The sequence below is a fragment of the Juglans microcarpa x Juglans regia genome, chromosome 1D (assembly GCF_004785595.1).
Source record: "Juglans microcarpa x Juglans regia isolate MS1-56 chromosome 1D, Jm3101_v1.0, whole genome shotgun sequence".
NCBI lineage: Eukaryota > Viridiplantae > Streptophyta > Magnoliopsida > Fagales > Juglandaceae > Juglans > Juglans microcarpa x Juglans regia.
Genome location: NC_054594.1, coordinates 25,642,550 through 25,666,689, shown reverse-complemented (window position 1 = coordinate 25,666,689; position 24,140 = coordinate 25,642,550). Strand labels below are relative to the sequence as shown.

The 24,140-nt window shown below is 37.3% G+C and overlaps 1 protein-coding gene and 1 long non-coding RNA gene across 4 annotated transcripts in view; one reads left to right on the top strand and one right to left on the bottom strand.

The window, feature by feature from the left end:
* Positions 1-22,204, top strand: part of LOC121254360 (prolyl 4-hydroxylase 1-like) — a 37,274-nt gene extending 15,070 nt beyond the window's left edge. For 2 of the 3 annotated variants that reach the window (XM_041154379.1, XM_041154370.1), the window contains exons 11-12: positions 2,093-2,185; positions 2,539-2,833. In XM_041154379.1, coding sequence (XP_041010313.1) covers positions 2,093-2,185; positions 2,539-2,646 — 201 coding nt within the window. In that variant the 3' untranslated portion in view covers positions 2,647-2,833. Of the gene's footprint in view, positions 1-2,092; positions 2,186-2,538; positions 2,834-21,378; positions 21,391-22,194 lie in introns of those variants that run through there. The other variant, XR_005938614.1, reaches the window with a different exon arrangement.
* On the bottom strand, positions 10,423-18,080 carry LOC121254389. Its single transcript, XR_005938620.1, has 4 exons — positions 17,945-18,080; positions 15,579-15,582; positions 12,805-12,810; positions 10,423-10,435 (listed from the first exon to the last, which is right to left on the bottom strand). It is a non-coding gene; the product is annotated as an uncharacterized LOC121254389 (long non-coding RNA).
* Positions 22,205-24,140: the final 1,936 nt, after the last annotated feature.

The window sequence follows — 24,140 nt, the reverse complement described above, 5'->3', positions numbered from 1 at the left end:
CAAGATTGCTTTCTTCATTTGGACTACATCTCTTGGGCGGATTCTCACCTCGGATAATTTGTGACAACGTGGTCTCATTATTTCAGATTGGTGCTTTATGTACAAGAGTGATGGGGAAGCAGTGGATCATCTTTTGTTAAATTGTGAGGTGGCCCGGTATTTATGGAATGAGATCTTTAATAGGACAGGGGTGGCATGGGTTATGCCTAGAAGAGTTAGGGATATTATGTGCTGCTGGACGAGTATCGGGGGGAATGCCCACATTGCTGCTGTGTGGAGAATGATCCCTCGTTGCATTATGTGGTGCTCGTGACTGGAGAGAAACAAGAGGTGCTTTGAAGACATGGAGCATTCTTTGGATGAGCTGAAGCGATTTTTTTACAAGACTTTACTCTCCTGGGCTTTGGCCATTATTTGTAATATACGCAATCTTCATGATTTGCTTGTATCTCTCACTAGTGCTTTGATGTAATTAGGCATGTTAATTGTATACTACCAGTGGACTTGGGCGATGTCTCTTATATCAATAAAACTTTACTTTTACCTATCAAAAAAGAGTTCAGGGCTGCTTGATAATTCTCAAGTCAAGTAAGTTATAAAATGAGCTGAGAAAAAGTTTACCACGATCTTGGTGTTTGAGTTTCTGTTTCTTTCTATAGAAGTTCAGGGTCTAAGGCTTCTCTAAGTTTTGCATTTTGGTGGCTTCATTCCTTTGTTATTTTGTTCAAATAACTGGAGTTTATTATCGATATCATCTCCTTTGTTCATGTGTGTGGTGGCTACTTGACAAATTAACACCTGGACATTAGCCAGGCACCTAGATAGGCACTTATGGTTTCTTGAGGATTTATCACCCTGATACTTCTATATTTATGGGTTTGGGCGCATCTATGGAAGTAAAAAGAAATGAAGATGCTCTGGTAAGTGGATCATTTATGGGAATCATAAATGCTGGAATTGGCCAGTGTATATTAGAGACGGAAAAATTAATTGCTTGCAGCATTTAGAAAAATACCAAAGAGATATGAATGGCTTAATTTGAGTTATTTCCTAAAATCAGTCCTTGGTGATGCCTGCGAGCAGAGTTTTGTGTTATTACGGTTGATGAGGCAGTTTTCAGTGATGTAAACTGTGGAAGTTGATATTGTGCTTCAAAATAGTTATGGGTTGCTAATTGCTGAGAAAGAAGACATCACCTGTATAATTATCTATTGATCTAGTGGTAGCAATCGCTTCCTGCCTGGATTTTTAAATTGTATTGGTTAAAAATCCTTAAATTTTGTTCTGGAGAGCACATTGCCAGTTGTTATTCATCTTAGAGACTTCAGATCAGATCCTGCCTTCATCATGCTTTTCCGGGTCGGAGTTTGTGTGCCAGGGAGGGAAGGTGGGAAGTTTGTAGGAGACTGGTTGGGGATAGCACCGAGTATCAGAAGTATCTCCAATTGGGCAGGCGGGAACAAGTATGCTCTAAATGTTAATGATTTATGTTGTGAATTGGGAGAAGTTAAGTATATCCCAGACCTGAGCAGCACGAATATCTTGTGATTAGAGATGTGATTTTGCTTCTCTTACATTGGCATGCTCCAAATGTAAAACATTTGTGGTACAGACCTTAGGTAAAACTGAGTCCTTCCAAATTTAGTGAAACTGTTATCTTAGACGCGAAAGGAAGAGAGAGAGAGAGAGTTATGCATAACTTTGAATGAGAGATTTCGTATTCTCAGGTAAGAAACCCGCTATGAATTAGGCTTTTTTTCTTTTTTAACTATGAGACTACATTCTTTTAAACAAAAAGTACCCTTGTTTCATCATATTATATATTGATGTTAATATTGTGGTTGTTACTTTACTGTTCCCTTGAAAGCCAGCAATGTTATTGGAAATACAGCAGATTGGTTTCCCGTTTTATTCATAAATCTATTGCAAATGATTCGTGGTTGAAGTTAAACATTCATCTATAGGATTATTATTGATTTTCTTTCAATCCTGTATCAGTTAGTGTTATATCTTCTTTAAAGTTCTATTGCATATTTACCAAGAAGGAAACAAAGAGATGTATATGTTTTAACTTTTGACTGATAATTCTCAGGCTGGTTCGGGTGAATGTAGCTGTGGTGGGAAGATTGTCAAAGGGTTGTCTGTAAATCCCAACAAAGGAGATGCTGTGCTTTTTTGGAGCATGGTTTGCTTTCTTAATGTTGCTTGCTAAATTTGTGCATCTTTATGGTTCTTGTGAAAGATGGTCAGATGACCCTTTTTATGGGGGTTCGAGGGCGGTGGGCGGCACAAGTTAGCTAATATTTGAAGGAAATGTTGCCCTGTGCTTAAAAGAAACGCACAGGGTGATAGATCGAAATAGGTCTAAGCACAAGGCATCAAAATTTCCCAGTTGGAATAGGGAATGGTGTATGGCTTGCATTGGTCAATGTGCCATTGAGAGTTAAAAGGGCCAGATTCAATTAAACTTTGTACCTGGATGTCTGATCTAATCTTGCCTTTTTAGCTTAATAATTATTTACTTGCATCATCTTTCAGGGACTAGATGGAGTGTCGGATCCAAATAGCATACATGGAGGATGTGAGGTATTGGCAGGGGAAAAGTGGTCGGCCACAAAATGGATGAGGCAGAGAACTACTTACTGATTTCAATTTTGCTAACCCATTTCTCACAAATACAGAAAGGGATCCCTCTTCCTGGGTTTTTCCTCCTGACCAGTGATTGTGAATAGTTTTTCAGATGTATTAAGCCTCGTTTGGTTATACAGTTGACAGTTCAGATGAGATGAAATTAAATATTTTGTTGAAAGTGGAATAAAATATTGTTAGAATATAATTTTTTAATATAATTTTTATTTTTAGATTTGAAAAAATTGAATTGTTTATTATATTTTGTGTGAGAGTTTGAAAAAGTTATAATAATAAAATGAGATAAGATGATTTTGTATATCCAAACCGGACCGAAACTCTAATATTAATATTTGGGAAATTACCAATACTCAAATCAATGATTAGTCAGGTTGAGCTTTGGACCTTGTGATGACGCGCTGTGTGCTGAAGATGTGGGGCTTCTTGCTGATAATCGAACGCCCCAACGGGGTGAATCTAATGGATTTATGATAAAAAACAAGTGCCGATTGCTATTAAAATTTATAATTTATATCCATAAAATGTGATGTAAATCAAGTTGGCAACTTGATTAATAATATAGATTTAAGATAAAATAACTCATTATTATTATTATTATTATTATTATTATATTTATAAAGGGGGTAGGGGATTTGAACCTTGGTTCTCCTATTTGGAGATCAAGTCATATGCCATCTGATCTAAAGGAACTTGACTGTAAAATAACTCATTAGAGGAGGTGCGAGAAAACAGAATTAGTAGCTCTTTATGCAATGCAAAGAAAAAATTAGGAGTGGTGGGAGAAAGCAAAAAGAGTGGTGATATATGTACCCACAAAAACATGGGTTTCTTATGTGCTGATGTGTCATGACATGTGCCATTGTCACCTTATTTAAAAAAAAAAAAAAAAAAAAAAAAAAAAAAAAACTACTTGAGAAAAAGCCCCTCCAGTTTCAAAATTTCCCTACCTCATTCATCCCTCCTTAGACCCTCTCGAAAACCCTAGCCTCGCTCTTATGAAACTAGAGCAACCTCGTCGGCATTTCTCATTCAAGCTTGTAAGAGTTCAAAGAAGAAGAAGGAGGAACGTAGAAAGCAATTGCACGAAGGATAAAGGAAGAGTTTTCTGAATATTCTCTGTCAGCCTGTCCTACATATACACCTTTGTGTAACAAACTAACTGTTTCTATACTAAAAGTAGCAGCTAGCTAAATAAAAGAATAAGAATTATTTACAAAAAAGAATAAGAGTAATAGAAATAAGCAAACTCGAATAAATACAATTTATCTATTTTCTAACTTTAGGCTCAAATGACTTGTAGTTTCTTTTGAAGATGAATGACCTACAGCTTGATCATCTGTAGTGTGTAATAGCCCCCCACAAGATAGAGAATAGAGGTTCACTATTCCCATCTTGGACAAATGCAACTGAAGAATAAAGGAAGGCAAAGCCTTTGTAAAGATATCAGCGAGTTGACATTTTGAGGAAACATGGGTTGTGATGATGATGCCCTCTTGGATCTTGTCTCTAATTAAGTAATCTAACTCGATATGCTTTGTATGTTCGTGGAAGATTGGATTGGCAGCGATGTGGAGGGTTGCTTGATTGTCACAATAAAGTAATGCAACTTGAGGATGAGAAACCTGAAGATCAAGAAGCAAATATCAAAGCCAAGTGAGCTCAGAACATGTGGAGGACATAGAGCGATACTCAGCCTCGGCTGAAGAACGAGACACCACAGATTGTTTCTTAGACTTCCAAGAAATCCAAGAAGAATGCAATACCCGGTAACAGAACGACGTGTGTTAGGACATGAGGCCCAATCAGAATCACAATAGGCCTTGAGTTGAAGTTAAGAAGAAGATGAGAGCAAGATGCCCTGTCCAGGTGCTGCTTTGATATACCGAAGTATTTTATGAGCTGCAGCCAAATGTGAAGTCGTGGGATGATTCATAAATTGACTGTGGAGTTGGACAATATAACATATATCAGGCCTAATGATGGTTAGATATAGCAAACGACCAATAAGTCTTCTATAAGAGCTCGGTTCTGAGAGTGGAGCACTAGAATATTTGCTTAGCTTAAAATTATGTTCAAGTGGCAGCTTGAAAGGTTTGCTACCAAGTGTCCATGAGTCAGCCAAGATATCCAAGGTATATTTTATTTGGCACAAGTGAATACCTTTGGAAAACCTTGCAACTTCCAAACCAAGAAAATAGCGCAAACAACCAAGATCTTTGATCTTAAACTAAGTGTTAAGAAAAGATTTGAGTGATGTGATGGAAGAAGGACAGTTACTAGCCATAATAATATCATCTACATAAACTAGTAAGGCAATGAAGAATGAACCATCTAGTTTAGTAAACAAGCTGTAATTAGCTTTAGATTGCTCAAATCCAAAGGCAATAAGAGAGGAAGAAAATTTAGAATACCATTGTCTAGAAGCATGTTTAAGGCTATAAAGACTCTTAAGAAGCTTGCATACTTGAGTGGGTACTCCTTTGTTATAACCAGGAGGTTTTCACATATTTATTTCCTAATCCAAATCGCCATGAAGAAATGCGTTGTTAACATCAAATTGGAGAAGTGACCAGCCTTGTACTGCCGCCACAGATAACAAAACTCTGACAATAACAAGCTTGGCTACTGAAGAGAAAGTCTCCGTATAAACTATTCCTTCTTGCTGTGTGAATCCCTTGGCAACAAGCCTTGCTTTCAACCTTACTATAGACCTATCAACATGAAATTTGGTTTTGTAGATGTATTTACAGTCAATTGCCTCTTTTCCAAGAGGCAAGTTAGTGATAGTCCAAGTCTGGTTCTGTTCTAAGGCTGACTGTTCAGTGTTCATGGCTTGACACCAACCAGGATATTTGACAGCTTGATTGTAAGTTGTTGGGTCAGAAACAATGGAAATGGAATTGGAAAAAGTAGTAAATGATGGGGGAAAATTCTGGTATGTCAGAAAATTGACTAGGGAGCAAGGATTACCAGTAGAGGATGATGGAGACCTGGACATCAATTGAGAAGGGGCTGGAAGTGAATTCTGGTGGTAGTGAAATTCTTGCAAGTATTGTGGAGCTCTCCTCATCCTGTTGACCTGCGAAGAGGAGGAGAAGGTGGGGAACCATGGGTGAAAATGGAAGGGTCATCATGATGAGAAGATGGGAGGGAATTGTGGGATGTAGTGACAGGTGGGTGTGATGGGTTTGGAATTGAAATGGAAGGTGAAGTGGCTGGATAGTGGGGAAAAGAAGTGGCAGATTTAAGGGGGGGAAGATGTGGTAGGAATATCAAGGGAATCAGGCAAGGGTTGTGTAATGACGAAGGAGGGGTTTTGAGAGGGAGTTGGTGAGAGATGAGGCAAGGATTGAAAGGGAAAGATGGACTCATGGAAAAGCACATCTCGAGAGATGAAAGTGGTTTTGGACTCAAGGTCAAGTAATTTATAACCTTTGGTGCCAAAGGAGTACCCAAAAAAATGCACATGCGACCTCGGGGATCAAATTTTTTTTCTACCTTGGGAAAGTGTGGCAGCAAAACAAAGAGATCCAAAAACTTTTAAGTGAGCATAAGTGGGTGAGGACTTAAATAAGAGTTTAAGGGGTGTCTTGTTTTGAAGTAAAGGACTAGGAGTCCTATTTATGAGATATGTGTCTGTTAAGACACAATCATCCCAATATTCTAGAGAGAGGCCATATTGAAATTTTAAGGCACGAGCTACATTAAGCAAGTGTTGGTGTTTTCTCTCCACAACTCCAGTTGTGAAGTGGCAACACAACTAGTTTGATGAATGATTCATTTGGTGTGAAAAAATGCTTGCATTTGAAATTCTCCTCCATTATCACTTCTTAAAATATTGATTTCAAGGTTAAATTGAGTTTCAACCATATTGGCAAAGGATTCAATGTTATTTCTGGTTTCTGTTTTAGTATGAAGGAGATATAGCCATGTACTTCGAGTGAAGTCATCAACTAATGTCAAGAAATACTTCGAACCATCATAAGCAGGGATTGAACAAGGTCCCCAGAGATCATAGTGCACAATTTCAAAGGGTCTTGATGTTTTATGTGTGCTATGAGGAAATGGAAGTCTACGAAATTTGGCCAATGGACAGATGTAACAATGCTTTGTATTAGAAGTAGAAATGCTTTGCTTTACAATGGGATCTAAAATCAGATTTAAAACAGGAAAGGAAAGGTGACCTAGGTGACATTGCCATAGGTTAGTAACATTTTCAGTATGTAAGATAGAAGTTGTAGCAGAGTTCTTGACATTTGATAAGTGTGAAAGTGTGGTGACCAGTGTAGAGGGAGAGATAGTAGTGTTAAGTAGGTAATATAGGCCATTCTTCACTTCACCCTTTCCAATCGCTGTCCAAGATAAAAGGTCCTGAATTATACAAAAATTAGAAAAAAATACTTGGCAACAAGTGAGATTGGCAACCAACTTTTTGGCTAAAATTAAATTAAAATTGAAAGATGGAACACACAAGACTTCTGTGAGGCAAATGGAGGGTGTTAAGTGGATTGTGCCAGTGTGTGTAACATGTACATTTGTGTTATTTGGTAATTTAACAAAGTGAGATACATTGACAGTAATGGTAGTGAAGAAGGTGGTGCAACAGACCATATGGTTAGTTACTTCAGTATCAATTATCCAAGGGACACTTTCAGAGAACAAGAATTGTGTGTGCATGTGGATAAACAAAGAGGGATACCAGATATGTGGGCAGTCGAAGTAGAGGGAATGTTGGACTAGATCTGGTTAGCAGAGGGCTAAATAGTGGTGGAAGACTCCTTTGGTTGAAGTAAAGCCATTAATTGCTGGTATGAGACTTAGTAAGACCTACTCGATCATCACTGATGTCCTCAAGGTCAAGAGCAATTTGAGCAGCAAGAGCATTAGATCCTTGAGACTTATAAAAAAGTTTGTGTCCAGGGGGTAGCCATGGAGCTTGTAACATTTCTCCATGGTGTGTCTAGACATGTGATAATGAGAACAAATAGGTGCCTCAGCATTTTACCAACCTTGAAACAATTATCAAGGGAATGTCCTGTGATTTTGCAGTGAGAGCAATAGGCTCTTTCTTTCTTTAATTTGGGTTGGGGTGAGTTTCTGGTAGAGTATTGAAAAGGTTTTCGAATGGCAAAAGCCATTGAGTCAGATGGGCTAGAATTAGGGATTAGTTGGTGGTGGCGTTCTTGCTGTTGAATGAGGGAAAAAACTTTTGTGATGGGAGGGAGAGGATCTCAAACAGAGGAATAGGTGGCGTTTAAACCCATCAAAAATTGAAACACACAATCACATTGGTAAAGGTCAGAGGGTTTTCATTGAACCACAAGCACAAATGGGAATCGGATCGTAAATGAGCAATTCATCCCAGAGAGTTTTAAGGTTGCCATAGTACACATTTATAGTGTCAAATTCTTGAAGGAGGCTGGCGAAGGTCTTTTTGAGCTGGTAGATGCGAGGTGCATTCTAGTGGGATTACCGATCCTGGAGATCGAGCCAAATGGCGTGGGCGTCTTCAATGAAGGCAACACTGGATCTAATGGATGAGCTAATAGAGTTGTGAAGTCATGAGACAACCATATCGTTGCAGCGCTCCTAAAAGGTCAAGAAGAAGGTCGTCTGGGTCAATGGGTTGAGGGATTGAATCGGTGATGAAGCCCAACTTGTTTTTGGCACGTAAGGCTCTTCTCATCATGCGGGACCAAGTGGCATAATTGTCGCTGGTGAGCAAGTCGGTGACCAGAATAATGGCAGAGTTGTCGCTAGTATCCAGGTGGAAGGGGTTGTTGGGGTCGGCATGGTTCGAGTATTTGGCCATAAATGTGGCACGATGGGTGTTTGAGGTTTTGCCTGAATGGACAGAGGAATTGTTTGAGGAGCTATCGGAACCTTCAAAATCCTCCATGAATGTTGCTCTCAGAGCTCTGATGCCATGTAAGAGTTCAAAGAAGAAGGATGAGGAGGAACATAGAAAGCAATTGCATGAAGGATGAAGGAAGAGTTTTCTGAATATTCTCTGTGTATTGAGCACTATACAGTCTGTCCTACATATACACCTTTGTGTAATAAACTAACTGTTTCTATACTACAAGTAGCATCTAGCTCAATAAAAGAAAAAGAATTATTTACAAAAAATAATTAGAGTGATAGAAATAAGCAAACTCGAATAAATACAATTTATCCCTTTTCTAACTTTAGGCTCAAACGACTTGTAATTTCTTTTGAAGATGAACGACCTGCAGCTTGATCATCTATAGTGTGTAATAAAGCTTAAAATTCGAAAAATTTTAGACCAGAAAGAAGACCCATTCACTGAATACATCGAGAGGAAGGTCGAAAGCCTGATAATATGTGCCGGAAACAAGATCCATATCCCATCACAGCAAATTCAACACAGTGCCATGTACTAAAAAATACAAGTTATGTCCCTGTTATGTACTAAAAAATATAAGTTATGTAATTGCCATACCATTTACCTTGAGTGCTAGTGTGTCATATACTCAATAATTGAACTTATGTTTTTATGTATTTGTGTTTTAAGGATCCAGTTATATGTGGTGTGGATATGTAATGCGATACAAACATTTCAATTGTATTTAATTGTTGTTATGATCCATTTGTGCTTTTAGGATACTTGATTTATATTTTCTCTAAAAACTCTTTGTATTTGCAATGGATAAAGTGGCATGTTTTGAGGATTCTAGTTATGTGTATACCTTAAAATCAATTGCCTTTGGAACAGAAACTGAGTTCCTATTTTTGGATGCATTTGCCATAGATATTAATACCAAATGAGAAATTCTACATACCAAATACCATTTTCATCTCATGTAAAAATCATGTATAATAAAACTGTCTTTGCAATAGATAATAGCAAAGAAAATATGAAAGTGCTGTCAAAATAACCCATGAAGACAACAATGCTACCCTATATATTGTACTTTCTAATCGATGGAGGAAAACATTTATTTTTTATTTAAATGGTTGAGCTTATTGAGAGAAGTGGGGATTCGTTGAGTATTGTTTTTTCCGTTTGAGTGAGGTGCTGTCTTATAGAGAAAAATCTCTAGAGAGACTAGAAAATAGGGTTGTACCTAGATAATTTTGAGAGTTTTTCCAGATAAAAGAAATGTGTTCTTTTGGTGGAGTTTTGAGCTCAACCACTTGTGCAGAGTTGGTTCGGGCTATACGACAATTAATTGGGTTGTTGTATCCTGGAGGAGTCAAGTTAAGAGGAGTTCTACTGCACCGGTTAATTTGAGACTTTGTACACCGCAGATCAGGGCTTGAATCTCCTTAAAGAGAGAGATATTTTCGTGTCTCAGTCTAAACTGACTTCGTTTGAATATTAATTTCAATGTAACTTTTATTATATTATTGTGTATTTTCACCAACATGGTCAACTTTCAAACTCAATGTTCATTTATATCACACTAACGCTTATGCATCTTCTTGCCATAATTAGGAAGCTCCAAATCAACCCAACAAAAGTATTATATGATCTCCCAAATAGCATACTAATGTAAATTATGTTAGCAAATCATTCCACCTACCAGTTTCTACTAGTAAAAAACCGTCTTCTGAAGTTATTATTCTTGTCGGAAGTCTTCATGCAATCTTTTACAACACAATAGCAATATGGTTCATCAATTTTTTATTATGTCTCTTTGTCACTACTTGATGCCAACATCTTCCACACACAAAGTTATGGTCCTAACGATTAAAAACTAACTAGCAAATCCAATCAGCTATTCCCAACCAATTAGCAAAACCAACCAACAACTTGTGTGTGCTTTTAGAAGCAATAACTTTAAACCAGCCAAGCCAATGTGCACACTTTGAGCATGCATAGCACCATCGTTTACACTTTGAGAATACACAACAAAGCAAACCAACAAAGAGACCCTATACACTGGAGATAGTGCGAAAATTGCAAACATACATATTGAGATTTCAAACAAATGATAGCAAATTGCAAACACAGTGAACCTACTGATACCAATGGAAAATAATGTCATCAAAATTAGATTGTAAGAGTGAGACCTTAGATGTTGAAGTTGCTTGTTGATACTAGTGCATTAAGATTCAAAGAACTGCCCCATTCATCTCTCCTTTGATGGTTCAGATTTCATGTGATAGGGTGTGTCTAGAATATGGATTAACAAAGTAATCTAAACAAATGTATACACTATGAGAAAAATAAAGATATTATTGTCAGGATGTAAGTTTTTAGGTGGAGAGCTTGAAACCCCAAATTTTAGATCACTGAAGCTTAAAACCCATCACCAAAGTTGTAGAACTATCGGGAAAATCTAGAAAGGTCATGTTTTCAATGTCACACACCGCCAGATTTTATATGGATGACCAATTGATGGTGATTATCGTGCATATTGGATGTGAACGACATTAGGGTTTCAAGGGTCAAGCCTGGGTTGGGGCTAGGGTTTCAGGAGTTGAGGCTTCAAGCGGCTTGATTCGGAAACAAAGATACAAAGATCCCTTTCATTTTTAAGTTGTTTTTAACATGGTAGTGACGCATGTCAATGCCATGTGGGAACACATAAGTTTGTAAGTTTTTTTTTGTGTATAAAGATAGCATTTTCCAAGCAGAAAATACAACATGGGAAATTAAAGTTACAATGAGTTAGAAAATGGACCGATTAAATGGTCCTGTCTCATAAGTAGTAGTACAGGCCATTGATTAATGGATTATTTTGAAATGTCTGTTAGGAAGGATCTCATAATAGGAATGTGCGTAGTGAATCTTTTTTTTTTAATTAAACCATTGACATTATCATTCATTCAATAAACTCAGAGTCATTTCATAACTCTCAACTTGAAAAACGACTTCCTCAATCCAAACTTGATCCTCAGTTAATGACAAAGCTAACTTTGCTAACATTTGTGCTATAGAATTAGATTCTCTGTAGGTAAAACAAGTGCTCCACGGTGGCCTCTCAAACAACAAACTTCGAATGTCTGCAACGATACTGTCATAGTTGGTATCTATCTCCTCCTTACAATTGACATATTTGACCACCAATTGACAATCTCCTTCAAAGATAACTCGTGACAGTCCCAAATCAACACAAAAATCACAAGCCTTCCTCAAGGCCAGAGCCTCTGCAATTACTGGTTGTATCAAACCCTTCAATGTTAAGCACAACACATCCAGACAATCCCCCTCACTATTCTTGACTATGATCCCCAAGCCAATTTTCTTTTTCCATAAATCTAGTGCCACATCCCAATTGGCCTTGCACATGAAACCAGTTGGTGTTTTCCATTGACTGACAACTCGAGCAGATGCATGTTGATGCCTTTTAGCATTGAGTTGTTCCTATGCAGCACTAAATTCCCGTTGACATTGTCTGGCCTTCTGCATAATTATTCTTGGATGCTCAAATCTGTTTTCAAAGAGGAGTTAATTTCTTCTCAACTAGAGTAGTCTCATACCATATGCCATGACACCTAAATCTTCCAGACATAACAGTTCATTTAGCTTTTGCCACAAGTCCATAATCTTACTTCATGGCACCCCCATTTATGCATTGGACTACCAATCTCAAACCACACATGCATCTGATGTTGCAGGGCAACTCCATACAATGTGTACAGAAGTCTCATCTTCCCTTTCACAAATTGGACATAGTCTATCCACATTGATCTACTTCTTAACCAGATTCACCCTAGTAGGCAGTATGTCTTGGCCTAACTTCCATATAAACATATTAACTTTCCCTTCCACATTCAGTTTCCAAATTTGTTTCCAACCTGCTGTGAGGTCAGTGGAATCTGAAGGCTCTCTTTGAATCATTCTCCTCTTTGATAGCTCTAAATGGTAAGCACTCTTCATAGAGAACTTTCCATCTTTTGCATATAACCATATTTGTTGATCTTCAAGACTCGATCTACTAAGTGGTATGCTCAGAATGGCCTCATCTTCAATATTATTGAATATATAATAATCAATTGAGTCTTCCATTCCCCTTGCTCATGGTCTATAATTTCATACACAGTGGCTTCTCTATTCAAAGCAATCATTGGAGATTGTACCTGGTATGTAGTAGGAGTAGGCAGCCATCTATCTTTCCAGACTTTGATCTTATCCCCCTACCAACTCTCCACAGCAAACCATCTTTAAGTAAATCCATGGCAGACATAAGGCTTCTCCAAATAAAAGAAGGTCCACTCCTAATCCTTGCATTCAACAAATCCTCATGCTTAAAATACTTATCTGTCATGACTTTAGATACCAAAGAATGAGGTTGTTTGAGAAGTCTCCAACACTATTTTGCTAGCATAGCCTTGTTAAAAGACTCTACATCTCTAAAGCCCAAACCACCTCTTTCTTTGATTCCATCATTCTAACCCAGCTCCTCCACTGAATCTTACTCATATTCTCCTTGTGGTCCCACCAAAATTTAGACATAATAGAAGTGATTTCCATACACAACTTCCTTGGTAATTTGAATAGGCTCATAGGAAAGGTTGGCATAGCTTGAATCACAGTTTTAAGCAACACTTCCTTCCTTGCTAATGTTAGAAATTTATTTTTCCAGCTTTGCACTCTCCCCCATATCTTATCTTTTAAGTGCCTAAAAGTATTATACTTTGATCTCCCCACCATAGGTGGTAGACCTAAGTATTTTTCATAGAAACCACATTCCCTAACCTCGACCGCTTGAATGATTTGACTTCTAACAGCCTTGCAAGTTTTAGAGCTGAAATAAATTGTAGTCTTGTTTTTGTTGAGCAATTGGCCTGAAGCTTGCTCATATGAGTGTAAAAGTGCCTGAAAGTTATACCATTCTATCAGATTGGCCCTGCCAAAAATAATGTAATCATTAGCAAATAATAAATGGTTATTCCCCCTCTTGAGACATCCACCCCTTGAGTTAATCCCCTTCTTTTAGCTGAGTTTATAAGAGCACTTAAGCCTTCAGCACACATTATAAAAAGGTAAGGAAAAATGTGATCCCTTTGCCTTAAGCCTCTAGTTGGTTTAATAATTTCTCTTGGCTGCCCATTAATAAGTACTGAATATGTGACTGATGTTACACAAGTCATAATGAGCCTGATCCACCTCTCTGGAAAGTCCATCTTTCTCATTACTACTTCAAGAAAATTCCATTCCAATCAATCATGTCTAACTTTAATGCCATGCTTGTTGATTTGCCTTTCTGTCTTGTCTTTATAGTGTGCATTGTTTCATAGGCTATCATAACATTATCTGTAAGGAGGCGCCTAGGAATAAAAGCACTTTGATTGTTGGAGATGAGACCATTCAGCACCTTTTTCAACTTGTTAGCTAGAACTTTGGATACAAGTTTATATAGAACATTACAGAGGCTGATAGGTCGAAATTCACTTACTATATTAGGAGAATTAACCTTCGGGATTAGAGCTATATGAGTATAATTGAGGTAGGAATCCAATGGTCCCCCATTTCAAGAATTTAAGACAACATTACATACATCTTCCCCTACAATATCCCAATATGTTTGGTAGAAGTAAGCTCCAAACCCATATGGGCCAGGAGATTTGAGGGAACCCATCTGCTTCAAGTCTTTATGAACTTCTTCTTGAGTATACTCCTTAACTAGCTCTTCATTCTTATCAGCAGACAGCCTAGGCTCAATAACACTGGTGTAGCTATCAATAACCTCTAATGATGGATTAGAGGAAGTAAAAATTATTGTAAAATACTCCTGGAAGGCCCCTTCTATACCTGCCTTATCAGTCAGCTATCTATTCTGGACATCTCGAATATGGTGTATCCAATTTTTCTTCCTTCTTTGGTTAGCACATGCATGGAAATACTTCGAGTTTTTATCTCCCTTTTGATACCAATCCATTTTAGATCTTTGTTTCCACTTTATATTGTCTTTTGCTATCAAAAAACTAATATCCTCTTGCAGCTTCTTAATGTTCTTTGAATTATGGGCTCCTTCATTTTATTGTTCCACTCTCAGCAATTTAGTCGTTTGTCTGATGGACTTGCTTTCATCCTGAACCAGAATTGAGCTCCACCTTATCAGGTCTCTTCTACAAGCATGTAACTTTTGTTGTACCTATAGGAGAGGATCCATCCCAGCTACATATGTATTCCATGCCCCTTGAACAACAACACTTTCTTCCTCTCTAAAGTCCATTTTGCTTCAAACCTAAATACTCTTTGCTTTCTCCTCCATACCTGCCTCTTTTCTTCCATCACGAGCAGTAAAGGCCTTTGGTCTGACTTAATAACTAGTAAGACATGCACCTCCCCACTTCTAAACACTTCAGACCACTTTGTATTAGCCACCCCCTATTCAATCTCTCTTTAATGAAAGTGCCATCAAAATTTTTATTAGACCATGTATATTTATGATTCTTGTATAAGCACCACATTCATATTATAAATGTCATTTTGAGTATGAAACATCATTGAACATTTTATTACTTGTTTACATGACATGTGAAATTCTCACCATTTTAGCATTTTGCATTTATAAATGTCATTTTCACATGAAATCTTGCTACATATGCGCATGTCATGAAATATATTTTTCAAGCATAGCATGAACATAACTTCTTAATTTTGAGTCTATTCCATCATGCTCATGTGGTGCCATGAAACATGTTCTTGAGAATCAACAACGTGATTGGATGATGACATTTCTCGTGGGACTTAATGACTCATTCGGCAACATCAAAGCCCAGATTATCCTTCTCAAACTCACACCATCCTTGAGTGAAGTTTATGTTCTCGTCCAACAAGAAGAAAAGCATAAGCAGATCTCTAATATTCCCAATCTCCATGACACATTGGCCTTAGCTACCAAAACTCAATATTCACCCAACCAATACATCCCCAAACCTTTTGCCTCCCAACGTCGAGATAAATTGTTTTGTACCCTTTGCAAAGTCTTGGTTTGGAGGTGGCTCGCAACTCAACTGGAATTCAATTATGCCCAAGGAAGTATTGCCTAGACATACTTGTTGATGCTAGTTTAACTGCTTGCAAGCCTAGCTCAATTCCCATGGACCCAAAACTCAAACTCACCAAGGATGAAGGCCAATTGTTACATGATCCATCAGAATTTAGAAGGCTCATTAGGAGACTCCTCTACTTAATAATCACATGACCTAATCTTTCCTTTCTATCAACTTACTCAGTCAATACATAAGTGCCCCTCGGATTCCACATCTTCAAGCAACTTATTATGTACTATGTAAAAAAATCTCATGGCCAAGGCTTATTATTTCCTGCGTCATCTTCTTGTTAATTAATCTCTTATTGTGACTCCAATTGGGCATCATGCCCAGATACAAGAAAGTCCACCATTGGCTACTATGTGTTCCTTGGGCAATCACTCATTTCATGGAAGTGCAAGAAGCAGACCACCATCTCTCGTAATTCAGCTGAGGCAGAGTACCGTTCTATGGCTGCTACTTCTTGTGAGCTTGTCTGGTTAAAGTACTTATTTGCTGATCTCATGGTTCCTCATCCTCAACCTGTCATGCTTCACTATGATAGCAAGTCTGCTCTACACATTGCCTCCAACCCAGTTTTCCACAAAAGGACCAAGCACATCAAATTAGATGACATTGTCATCTAATTCAGGATAAAATTCAAGGGGGCATCATCTCAACTGCATACACACCTTTTTCCTGCCATTTAGCCGATATCCTCACAAAAGCTCTTTATTCTCCAATGTTCTTTTCATTACTGAGCAAGATGGGAGTTATTGACATACACTCTTCATCTTGTGGAGGGATGTTAGAGTTGCCACCTCAGCAGAATGCTCCAGCTCAAAGTCATCACACTAAGCCATCTCATACATGCTCCAGCTCAACAAGGATACCTCAGCTCAACAAAGATGATTCTGGATTGCAATGAGCTATAATTCTGTTTTACACAGACTGTACAAATTAGTTAGGGATTCTTATTCTTTTTTTCCTTTATACTTACTATAAATAGGTAGTACAATACACTACAAAGGACGAATGAGATAATGCAAGCAACACACCTTCTTAGAACCAATTTATTCTCTGCACCTTTCCATTTCATCTCTCTTCTTCTCTGCAAATGATCAAGGTTATCAAAACCAACATATCCTTATGAGGTATTCCTCTACTAACAAGTTTTTTCGGTAAGAGTAAGGGGAATAGCCCCATGGCCTACATGTCAGATCCACCACTAAGCTGTAGCCTCAAGGCCCCGTGTTTTGCTCCATCAAAATAGAGTACCACCATATCCATGCCGAAGCAGCCACAGGTAGCCCAGTATTGCACCACCCATTTCCTCCATGCCGCAACCACGTGACGGCACCTCCCTTAGCCTTAGAACAACGTTGCAACCATGAGAAACAGCCACTGTTAGCCATCGAACACCAAAAGCGAGCCTAAGGCATGAACCCGAGGCATCCACCCTCATTTTGCTAGAAACCACCCAGGCAACCATAGAAATCACCGTCCAAGCACTCTCCATCAGCCTTGCGCCGCTTCGGTAAGCCCACGCCCGATCTCCCTCCACTTTGTCTTCTCCATTCCTTTCTCCTTCTAACAGCCCCGGAACCATCTTTCTCTAGGGCCCTACCACCACACACGAAAGCTTCTACCACTGTCGACCTCAGCCTAGCCACCGTTCTACCTCTCTCTGCCTCTTTCTCGGTGAGTTATTGCACGGTCCCTTTGGGCTCAAGTGAGCATTTCATTATGTTCATGTGCAGAGTGGTGGTTTTTAGCCTTTGGCTTTCCCATAGCTTTAGAGTTATTACGCAAATGCCATTGAAAAATGCTATAAACAACCGGCAGGGGGAATCTTTAGGAAATCGTTGCCCACGTGGATTGAAATGTCCTGTTTCATTTGATAACTCAAAACGTACTCACCAAGCCTAACCCCTTCCCTTCCCTTCGTCTTCTCCACTCCAGCATACCTCTCATTCTCTTTCTCTTGCTCTCTCTGCCAAACCCAAGAAGCCATGGAGATCGTAGAAAAGCTTCTTGAGTACAAGTTCCCCATCATCTTCGCTCTCACTCTCTCTCTTACCATCGTCTCCATCGTCCTCGTAGCACCCAGTTTTGTCACCATTTTGGCTTACTTCTAGCCCATCTTTCTCTCCATCACACTCTTCCTCTTCGTCGTGATCTTTTTCGACCAGACTTTCGTAAAGGGCACCGACGTCCACGGTGACGACAAGGCCGAAGAGGGACTCCTCGATTATGTCACTGGGCAACCTGAACATCCGGTAGAGAGCTTCAAGTCCGAGTAGCAACACGAAACAACAGAGCTCTTTCATTCTCTAGACCCCACAAAGCGGACAACAGCTCATACCCAAAAATTAGAGAAGAAATTAGCAAATGGAAGAAAAAAGAGGAATAAAAATGTAGAAAAATCCATGGTGTTTTCGCATCAAGTGGGTCCCTCGTTGAAGCACAAGTGGTTGAGGTACCACATGGGATAGGAAGAGGAAGGAGTAGAAGTCAGCTTCTTACTTTCAATCAAGATGCTCTATAGTCGAAATGGGGTTGGGCATTTTTCAGTCAAAGGTCTTCTTCCTTTCACTCAAAATGCTCTACAGAAATGGGTTTGGGTGGCAAAAATATGACGTTTCCCCTATTTCCTGTCACTTACAAGGCCATAGTTGATTTCTAGACGCAACATTCAAAGAAACTTTCAGATAAAGCAACAAGAAATGACCAAAATTTAGCGCCCTATTCTCTGTAATTAACTGGTTTGTCAGATGAAAACCCAAGCCAACTTGGGAGTGATAGAGTCCAAGAAAGAGATCGAGCAGAAAGAAAAAGAAAGCCCATGTTATCATACTAGTAAAAGTTGTCAAAGAAATTCAAGAAATGGTGAAAGGGAGAGAAAATGAAATGACTTTACAAAGGACGACCATTGTTGACCAATTCTAGGCAAAATGATATTGTAGGACAGCCATATCAAAGGACATTGCTGGGAAGATACAAGCAAAATGATGTGTGGCCAATAGTCTTCCAGAACCGAGACCTCTTTCTTTCCCTTTCCCCAGTTTTATTTTTTTAATATATTTACTGACATGGCAAGTGCCGATTTCCCTATGGTTGCAACTGCCGGTTGTATGTAGAAGAACTGAATGCCATTTAATCATTTAGCCGTGTAGCTCTTTTGTGAAGCATCTTGGAGAAATTATTATAAATATAATTATGTTACTAGCCCTATTTTAGAAAGAAAAAATCTACACAACCTCCACACATCATTTTTTTTTAATTTTTATTATTTTTTTCTTTTATCAAATATTTAATATATGAATAATGAATAGAAGAATTGAATTAGTTTAAAAAGAATAAACTCAAAAGAAATTAAAAAAATAATAAAAAAATTTAAAATTTTAAAAAATATGGTGTGTGGAGGTTGTGTAACATTGCTCATAAAGAAATCATGACCGGAAGTGAATTGCTCTTATGTTGGGCATGATTTTGCTGGGCTGGGCTTGATTTTATTGGACTTACGTTTTTGAGTTAAGTTTATAGTGGAAGAATATTAAGTTGAGTACTGGGAGTATCTGAGGTATTATTAGAATATTTCATTTTTATTTATTATTTTATTATTATTTTTTACCTACTTTGCACTACTATTCAATATTCTATCATTATTTTTCACTACTATTAACAAAATATCTGAGACTACCTCACTACTCAAACGCAACCTTAGACACCTATCGAATATTGACTTAAATTTTGCAATAAGTTGGGTTTCATGTATTTCATAAAGCTATTAAAATATATTATGATGTGCTTAATTTTTAAATTGGACTCGTGTTTTAAATCGGCATGGGCCTAGTTATATATTTTTCCAGAAAATCATTGTATATATTGTTTTACATGGATCAGTGTAGCATTACAGGATAACCATTACAGTGACTTCTAAGAACCAATTGTTCAAATTCCACTCTAAGATCTAAAACTTTTTTAGCAAGAGAATGGGCAATATCATTGCCACTTCTTTTTACGAACATAATTACACAAGTCTCGAAAGTAGATAGCAGATTTCTAGTATCATCTAATACCAATCCCACATAATCCCATTTGGCTTGGTGTCTATTAAGGCCTTGAACAACTTGAAATGAATCACCTTCAAGGATGACTGATGTTAAACCCAATTCTAATGCTAACTTTGCAGCTTGAAAGCCCCATATTGTTTCAGCTAGTAAAGGGGTTACACAACCTGCTTTTGACACTCTTTTAGTAGCTAAGATACCTCCTACATGATCCCTTGCCACCAAGCCAAGGCCAATACTGTCCTGAGACTCACTCAAAGTTGCGTCCCAATTAATCTTAACTTGACCATGAGGAGGGGGTATCCAATGCACAACTTGGTTAGAAGTAAATCTATGAGAAGGCTCTAAAGTTGCCTGCGTAGCTTAAAAATTTGCAAGATCTTGAACTGCTTGTTGAGCTAACAAAGTGGGATGCAAAAAAATTCCTTCAAAAATTGACTTGTTTCTTCGATACCAAATGTCTCTTACTATTACAGCAAATAGTTCCACAAGTTGATTGTCACATTTAACAATTAGAGATTCAAAAATCTCCATAAAACTATCTACTCTCAATGAGCTCTTTTGGAAAAGTGTTGGCCCTTGACCCCATACATCTCTAGTTGAAGCACAATTCCATAGAATATTAGTAGCTGTTTCTTTTTCCATGTAACATATAGGACAAAAAGGAAAGTCTATAATCTTTTTCTTAAAAAGGTTCATCTTTGTTGGCAAGGACTCCATACAAGCTCTCCACACAAAAACCTTCACTGCATTAGGAAGATTTAATTTCCAACAGCACGTTCAGTCTTTATTGTTTTGAGCTCCTCGAGATGATTGTCCAAGATGGATTTCATTGAGTTCCATTTGAAGATGATAGGCACTCTTAACAGTAAAGCTCTCATCCTTAGTGACTAACCATATAAGTCTGTCTCTTGCACCAGTAGCACTCATAGGAATTTTTTGGATGGTGGTAGCATTTCTAGTACCCAACATGTCTAATATCAATTCTTTATTCCATTGCTTGTTGTCCACTAGAATCAAATTAGCTACCTTGGCCTCCTCATTTAAAATCTGGCTTTGAGGCTAAACTATGTAAGAAGATGGTTTAGGAAGCCACTTGTCTTTTCATATTTTGTTATCTTGACCATTTCCAATTCTCCACATGGAGCCTTGTACAATAAGCTCTCTTGTAGCCAATAGATTTCTCCAAATAAATGAATGTCTATTACTAACTTTAGCTTGGAAGAAATTTGAAGTTGAAAAGTATTTTACCTTGAGTACTTTGGTTGCTAGGGAATCAGGAAAATGCAGAATTCTCCATGCTTGCTTAGCCAATAAAGCTAAATTAAAACTTTGCAAATATCTAAAACCAACACCACCTGCTAATTTTCCTTTCCCCAACCGACCCCAAGATATCCAATGTACTTTCCTATCCCCATAATGTTGTCCCCACCAGAAATGGTTCATGACTCTATTGATTTCTAACAACAATGATTTTGGTAGTTTAAACACTCCCATGCAGTAGGTAGGAAGTGCTTGAACCACTGCTTTTAGATGAATTTCCTTCCCTGCCATGGAAAGAATTTTGGATTTCCAAATGCTAACCCTACTCCTAATTCTATCCAGAATACTTTTGAAAGCTTGAGTTCTTGATCTCTCCACAAGAGATGGTAAGCCTAGATACTTTTCATAACTAGTAGTTGCTCGAGTTCCATCAACATTCAAGATATAATCCCTTGTTCCCTTTTGAGTACTTGAACTGAAAAAAATTGTTGTTTTGTCCTTATTTAGTACCTGACCTAAGGCCCTTTCATAAAGACACATTAATGAGTGGATATTAGTCCACTCCACAGCATTGGCTCTACAAAAGAGTAAGCTATCATCACAAAAAACAAATGGTTGATAGTAATATGACCTTTTCCCATAGGACCATGAATGCTCTTAACAAATTGTGCATATGAGTAAAGAGCTAAAGACTTATGCCACCAAAAGGAATAGATAAGGGGATAGAGGATCCCCTTGTCTAATACCTCTAGATGGTTCAAAGAATCTTTGTGGGGATCCATTGATAATAAGAGAGTATGACACAGAAGAAACACATCCCATCACTAATTTGGTCCAATTCTCATTAAACCCCATTTTCTGCATTACCCTTCTCAAAAAACTCCATTCCACATGGTCATAGGCCTTGCTCATATTCAATTTGATTGCCATATGTCATTGCCTGCTTCTTCCTTTAATAGATGATTATGCCCAAAGAATAACGCGATAGTCGTATCACAACTTTGGGGTGTCAATTTCACAGAGAGACAAATTAAAAGAATAGTAGAATGAACAAATAAACTAAAGAAAAATATTAAATAATTAATGAAGAACAAAGATTAATTTTAAAGCAAAGTGACTAATGGAAAAAGTATACAAATTTGACAAACAGTAAAGCATCAGGAATCTATTGCACAAATTCGATATTTTAATTATTCTTAATTCATTGAATAACTCAATTGGGGATTCAATTTCCAAAATTCTCAATCGGAATGTATAGATTTATAAAACAAAATTAAACCAAATGTAACCATTTGAAAAATCATTCACCACTTTTAAAATACATAAATTATTATTACTATTGATAAAATCCAACGACGACAATATACTCAGGGAGCGATATTACAGCAAAGAATTAAATCAATATATATAAATAATTGATTCAAATATAATCAAAGAGCTAATCCATTCAATAGAAAAAGCATGACTGAATCTATAAACAAAATAAATTATATGATTATTTGGAGAAGAAAACATCAACAATGAATTGAGAATGATAAAACAAAAGAGTTTTAATAATTGAAAATCAAATACATAAATTAAAAATATCATCTATGTGCAAGTTCATCCCTAACCGTACTTGAAAATTTAGTTGTCCATTTGAGCAAGAACAACAAAAACTCTCCAAAACAACAACCAAAGAAAAACCCTTAATAATCTTAAAACTCCTTGCGTACGTGCCGTCAAATGGTTGAAGAGTCCCTTATACGTTGGCAGTCTTGGTCACCATTTAAATTTTGAATTTACTTCTGTTGTTCACGTGTTGTAGTCTCAACCACACATTGAATTTAATTTGAATTTGACAATCACTCGTATCCTCACCAATCCATATCTAATTTTTCAAAAGTCCACCCGATGTTGAAAGTGATCCTACTTGATTTTATCCATCTTAAATGCTACCCACCTACCAACTTTCATAAAATTCAGTATATTTGAATTTACTCATACCTCACCTACCCATCTTCTCTTTTCTTTAAGATTCCTAGAGATCAAATGGTTCAGATCATAAAACTTGAAATAGTGCACAACTTCCCAACAGTCAGCCTTTCAAATTTTAGCACATCACCTATTCAACTTCCTTTCTAAATTGGGTTTTAGTAGGCTATAGCTCTCATTTGAGTGGGCTTAGGTCTCTCCTCTTTTCTAGACTCTGAAATTAAATATAAAATTGTACTTAGAAACATCTCAAAATAAATAGAAACTAAATCCAAGATTATAAATTAATTCAAATAATTTTTATTCACATTTTAATATTTTAGTCCAATAATAGGGTATTTCGAGTCCACTTTTGTACACTCATCACACTCCCCAATTTGTTTATTGCTAGTTCCTAGTAATTTCTAGACAAAAGAGATGAAAGAGATGAAAGAGATGAGAATCACTAAAATAGGCCACCAAATCACATTTTCCCAATTCACATATCAAAACAGACTGATGAATCCAACAACCTCATCAAGATCAATTCACCTATAGCAATTCACGGAGTGTGTGTTCTCCAAGCCATAACCATCTTACCACTAACCTTGACGCATGCAATATAAAAAACGTCTCAAGCAAAATGTTCAACTCCATAACTCATGGGTATAATAGTGTTTCGTCTAAGGGCTCTCTCTATGGAGTTGAGAAGTGATGTACACACATTCGCATGGAGGTTTAAGTAATTATGAACAAGCAACAAGCAAGTATTAATCTTATGATAGGAACACCAACAAATGAGAATTCAATCATTCTTTCCACAAGCTTACTTGGGATCAGAACTGTCAAAACAAAAGGTTGTAATATGACTTAGGTTAGGCTATATCACAAGAAAAGGAAAAGGATTAAAAAACTTCCAAGTACATATCTATGGAACGTTATTAAACATTTCAATAAAGCACATTTCTCGAATAATGCCTCTTTTTCTTATGCCTTTTTTTTTGTTCTTTTTTTCATTTTTTTATAATTTGGTGAAAAATTATGTCACCCTAATATTTTACTATTCTACCGAGCTTTGATATTTTTGCTTTTGAAGCTCACTCACTTCAACACCTTGTAACTCATGTTCTTTCCTTTTATCTCTCTGTTTTTTTTTTTTTTTTAGTCCATGCAAAAAAAGAAGAATTCCACATCTAATACACATTTGGAAGTAATAAGGGTAGAAAAATCAGTGTATAGGCTATACTCTAA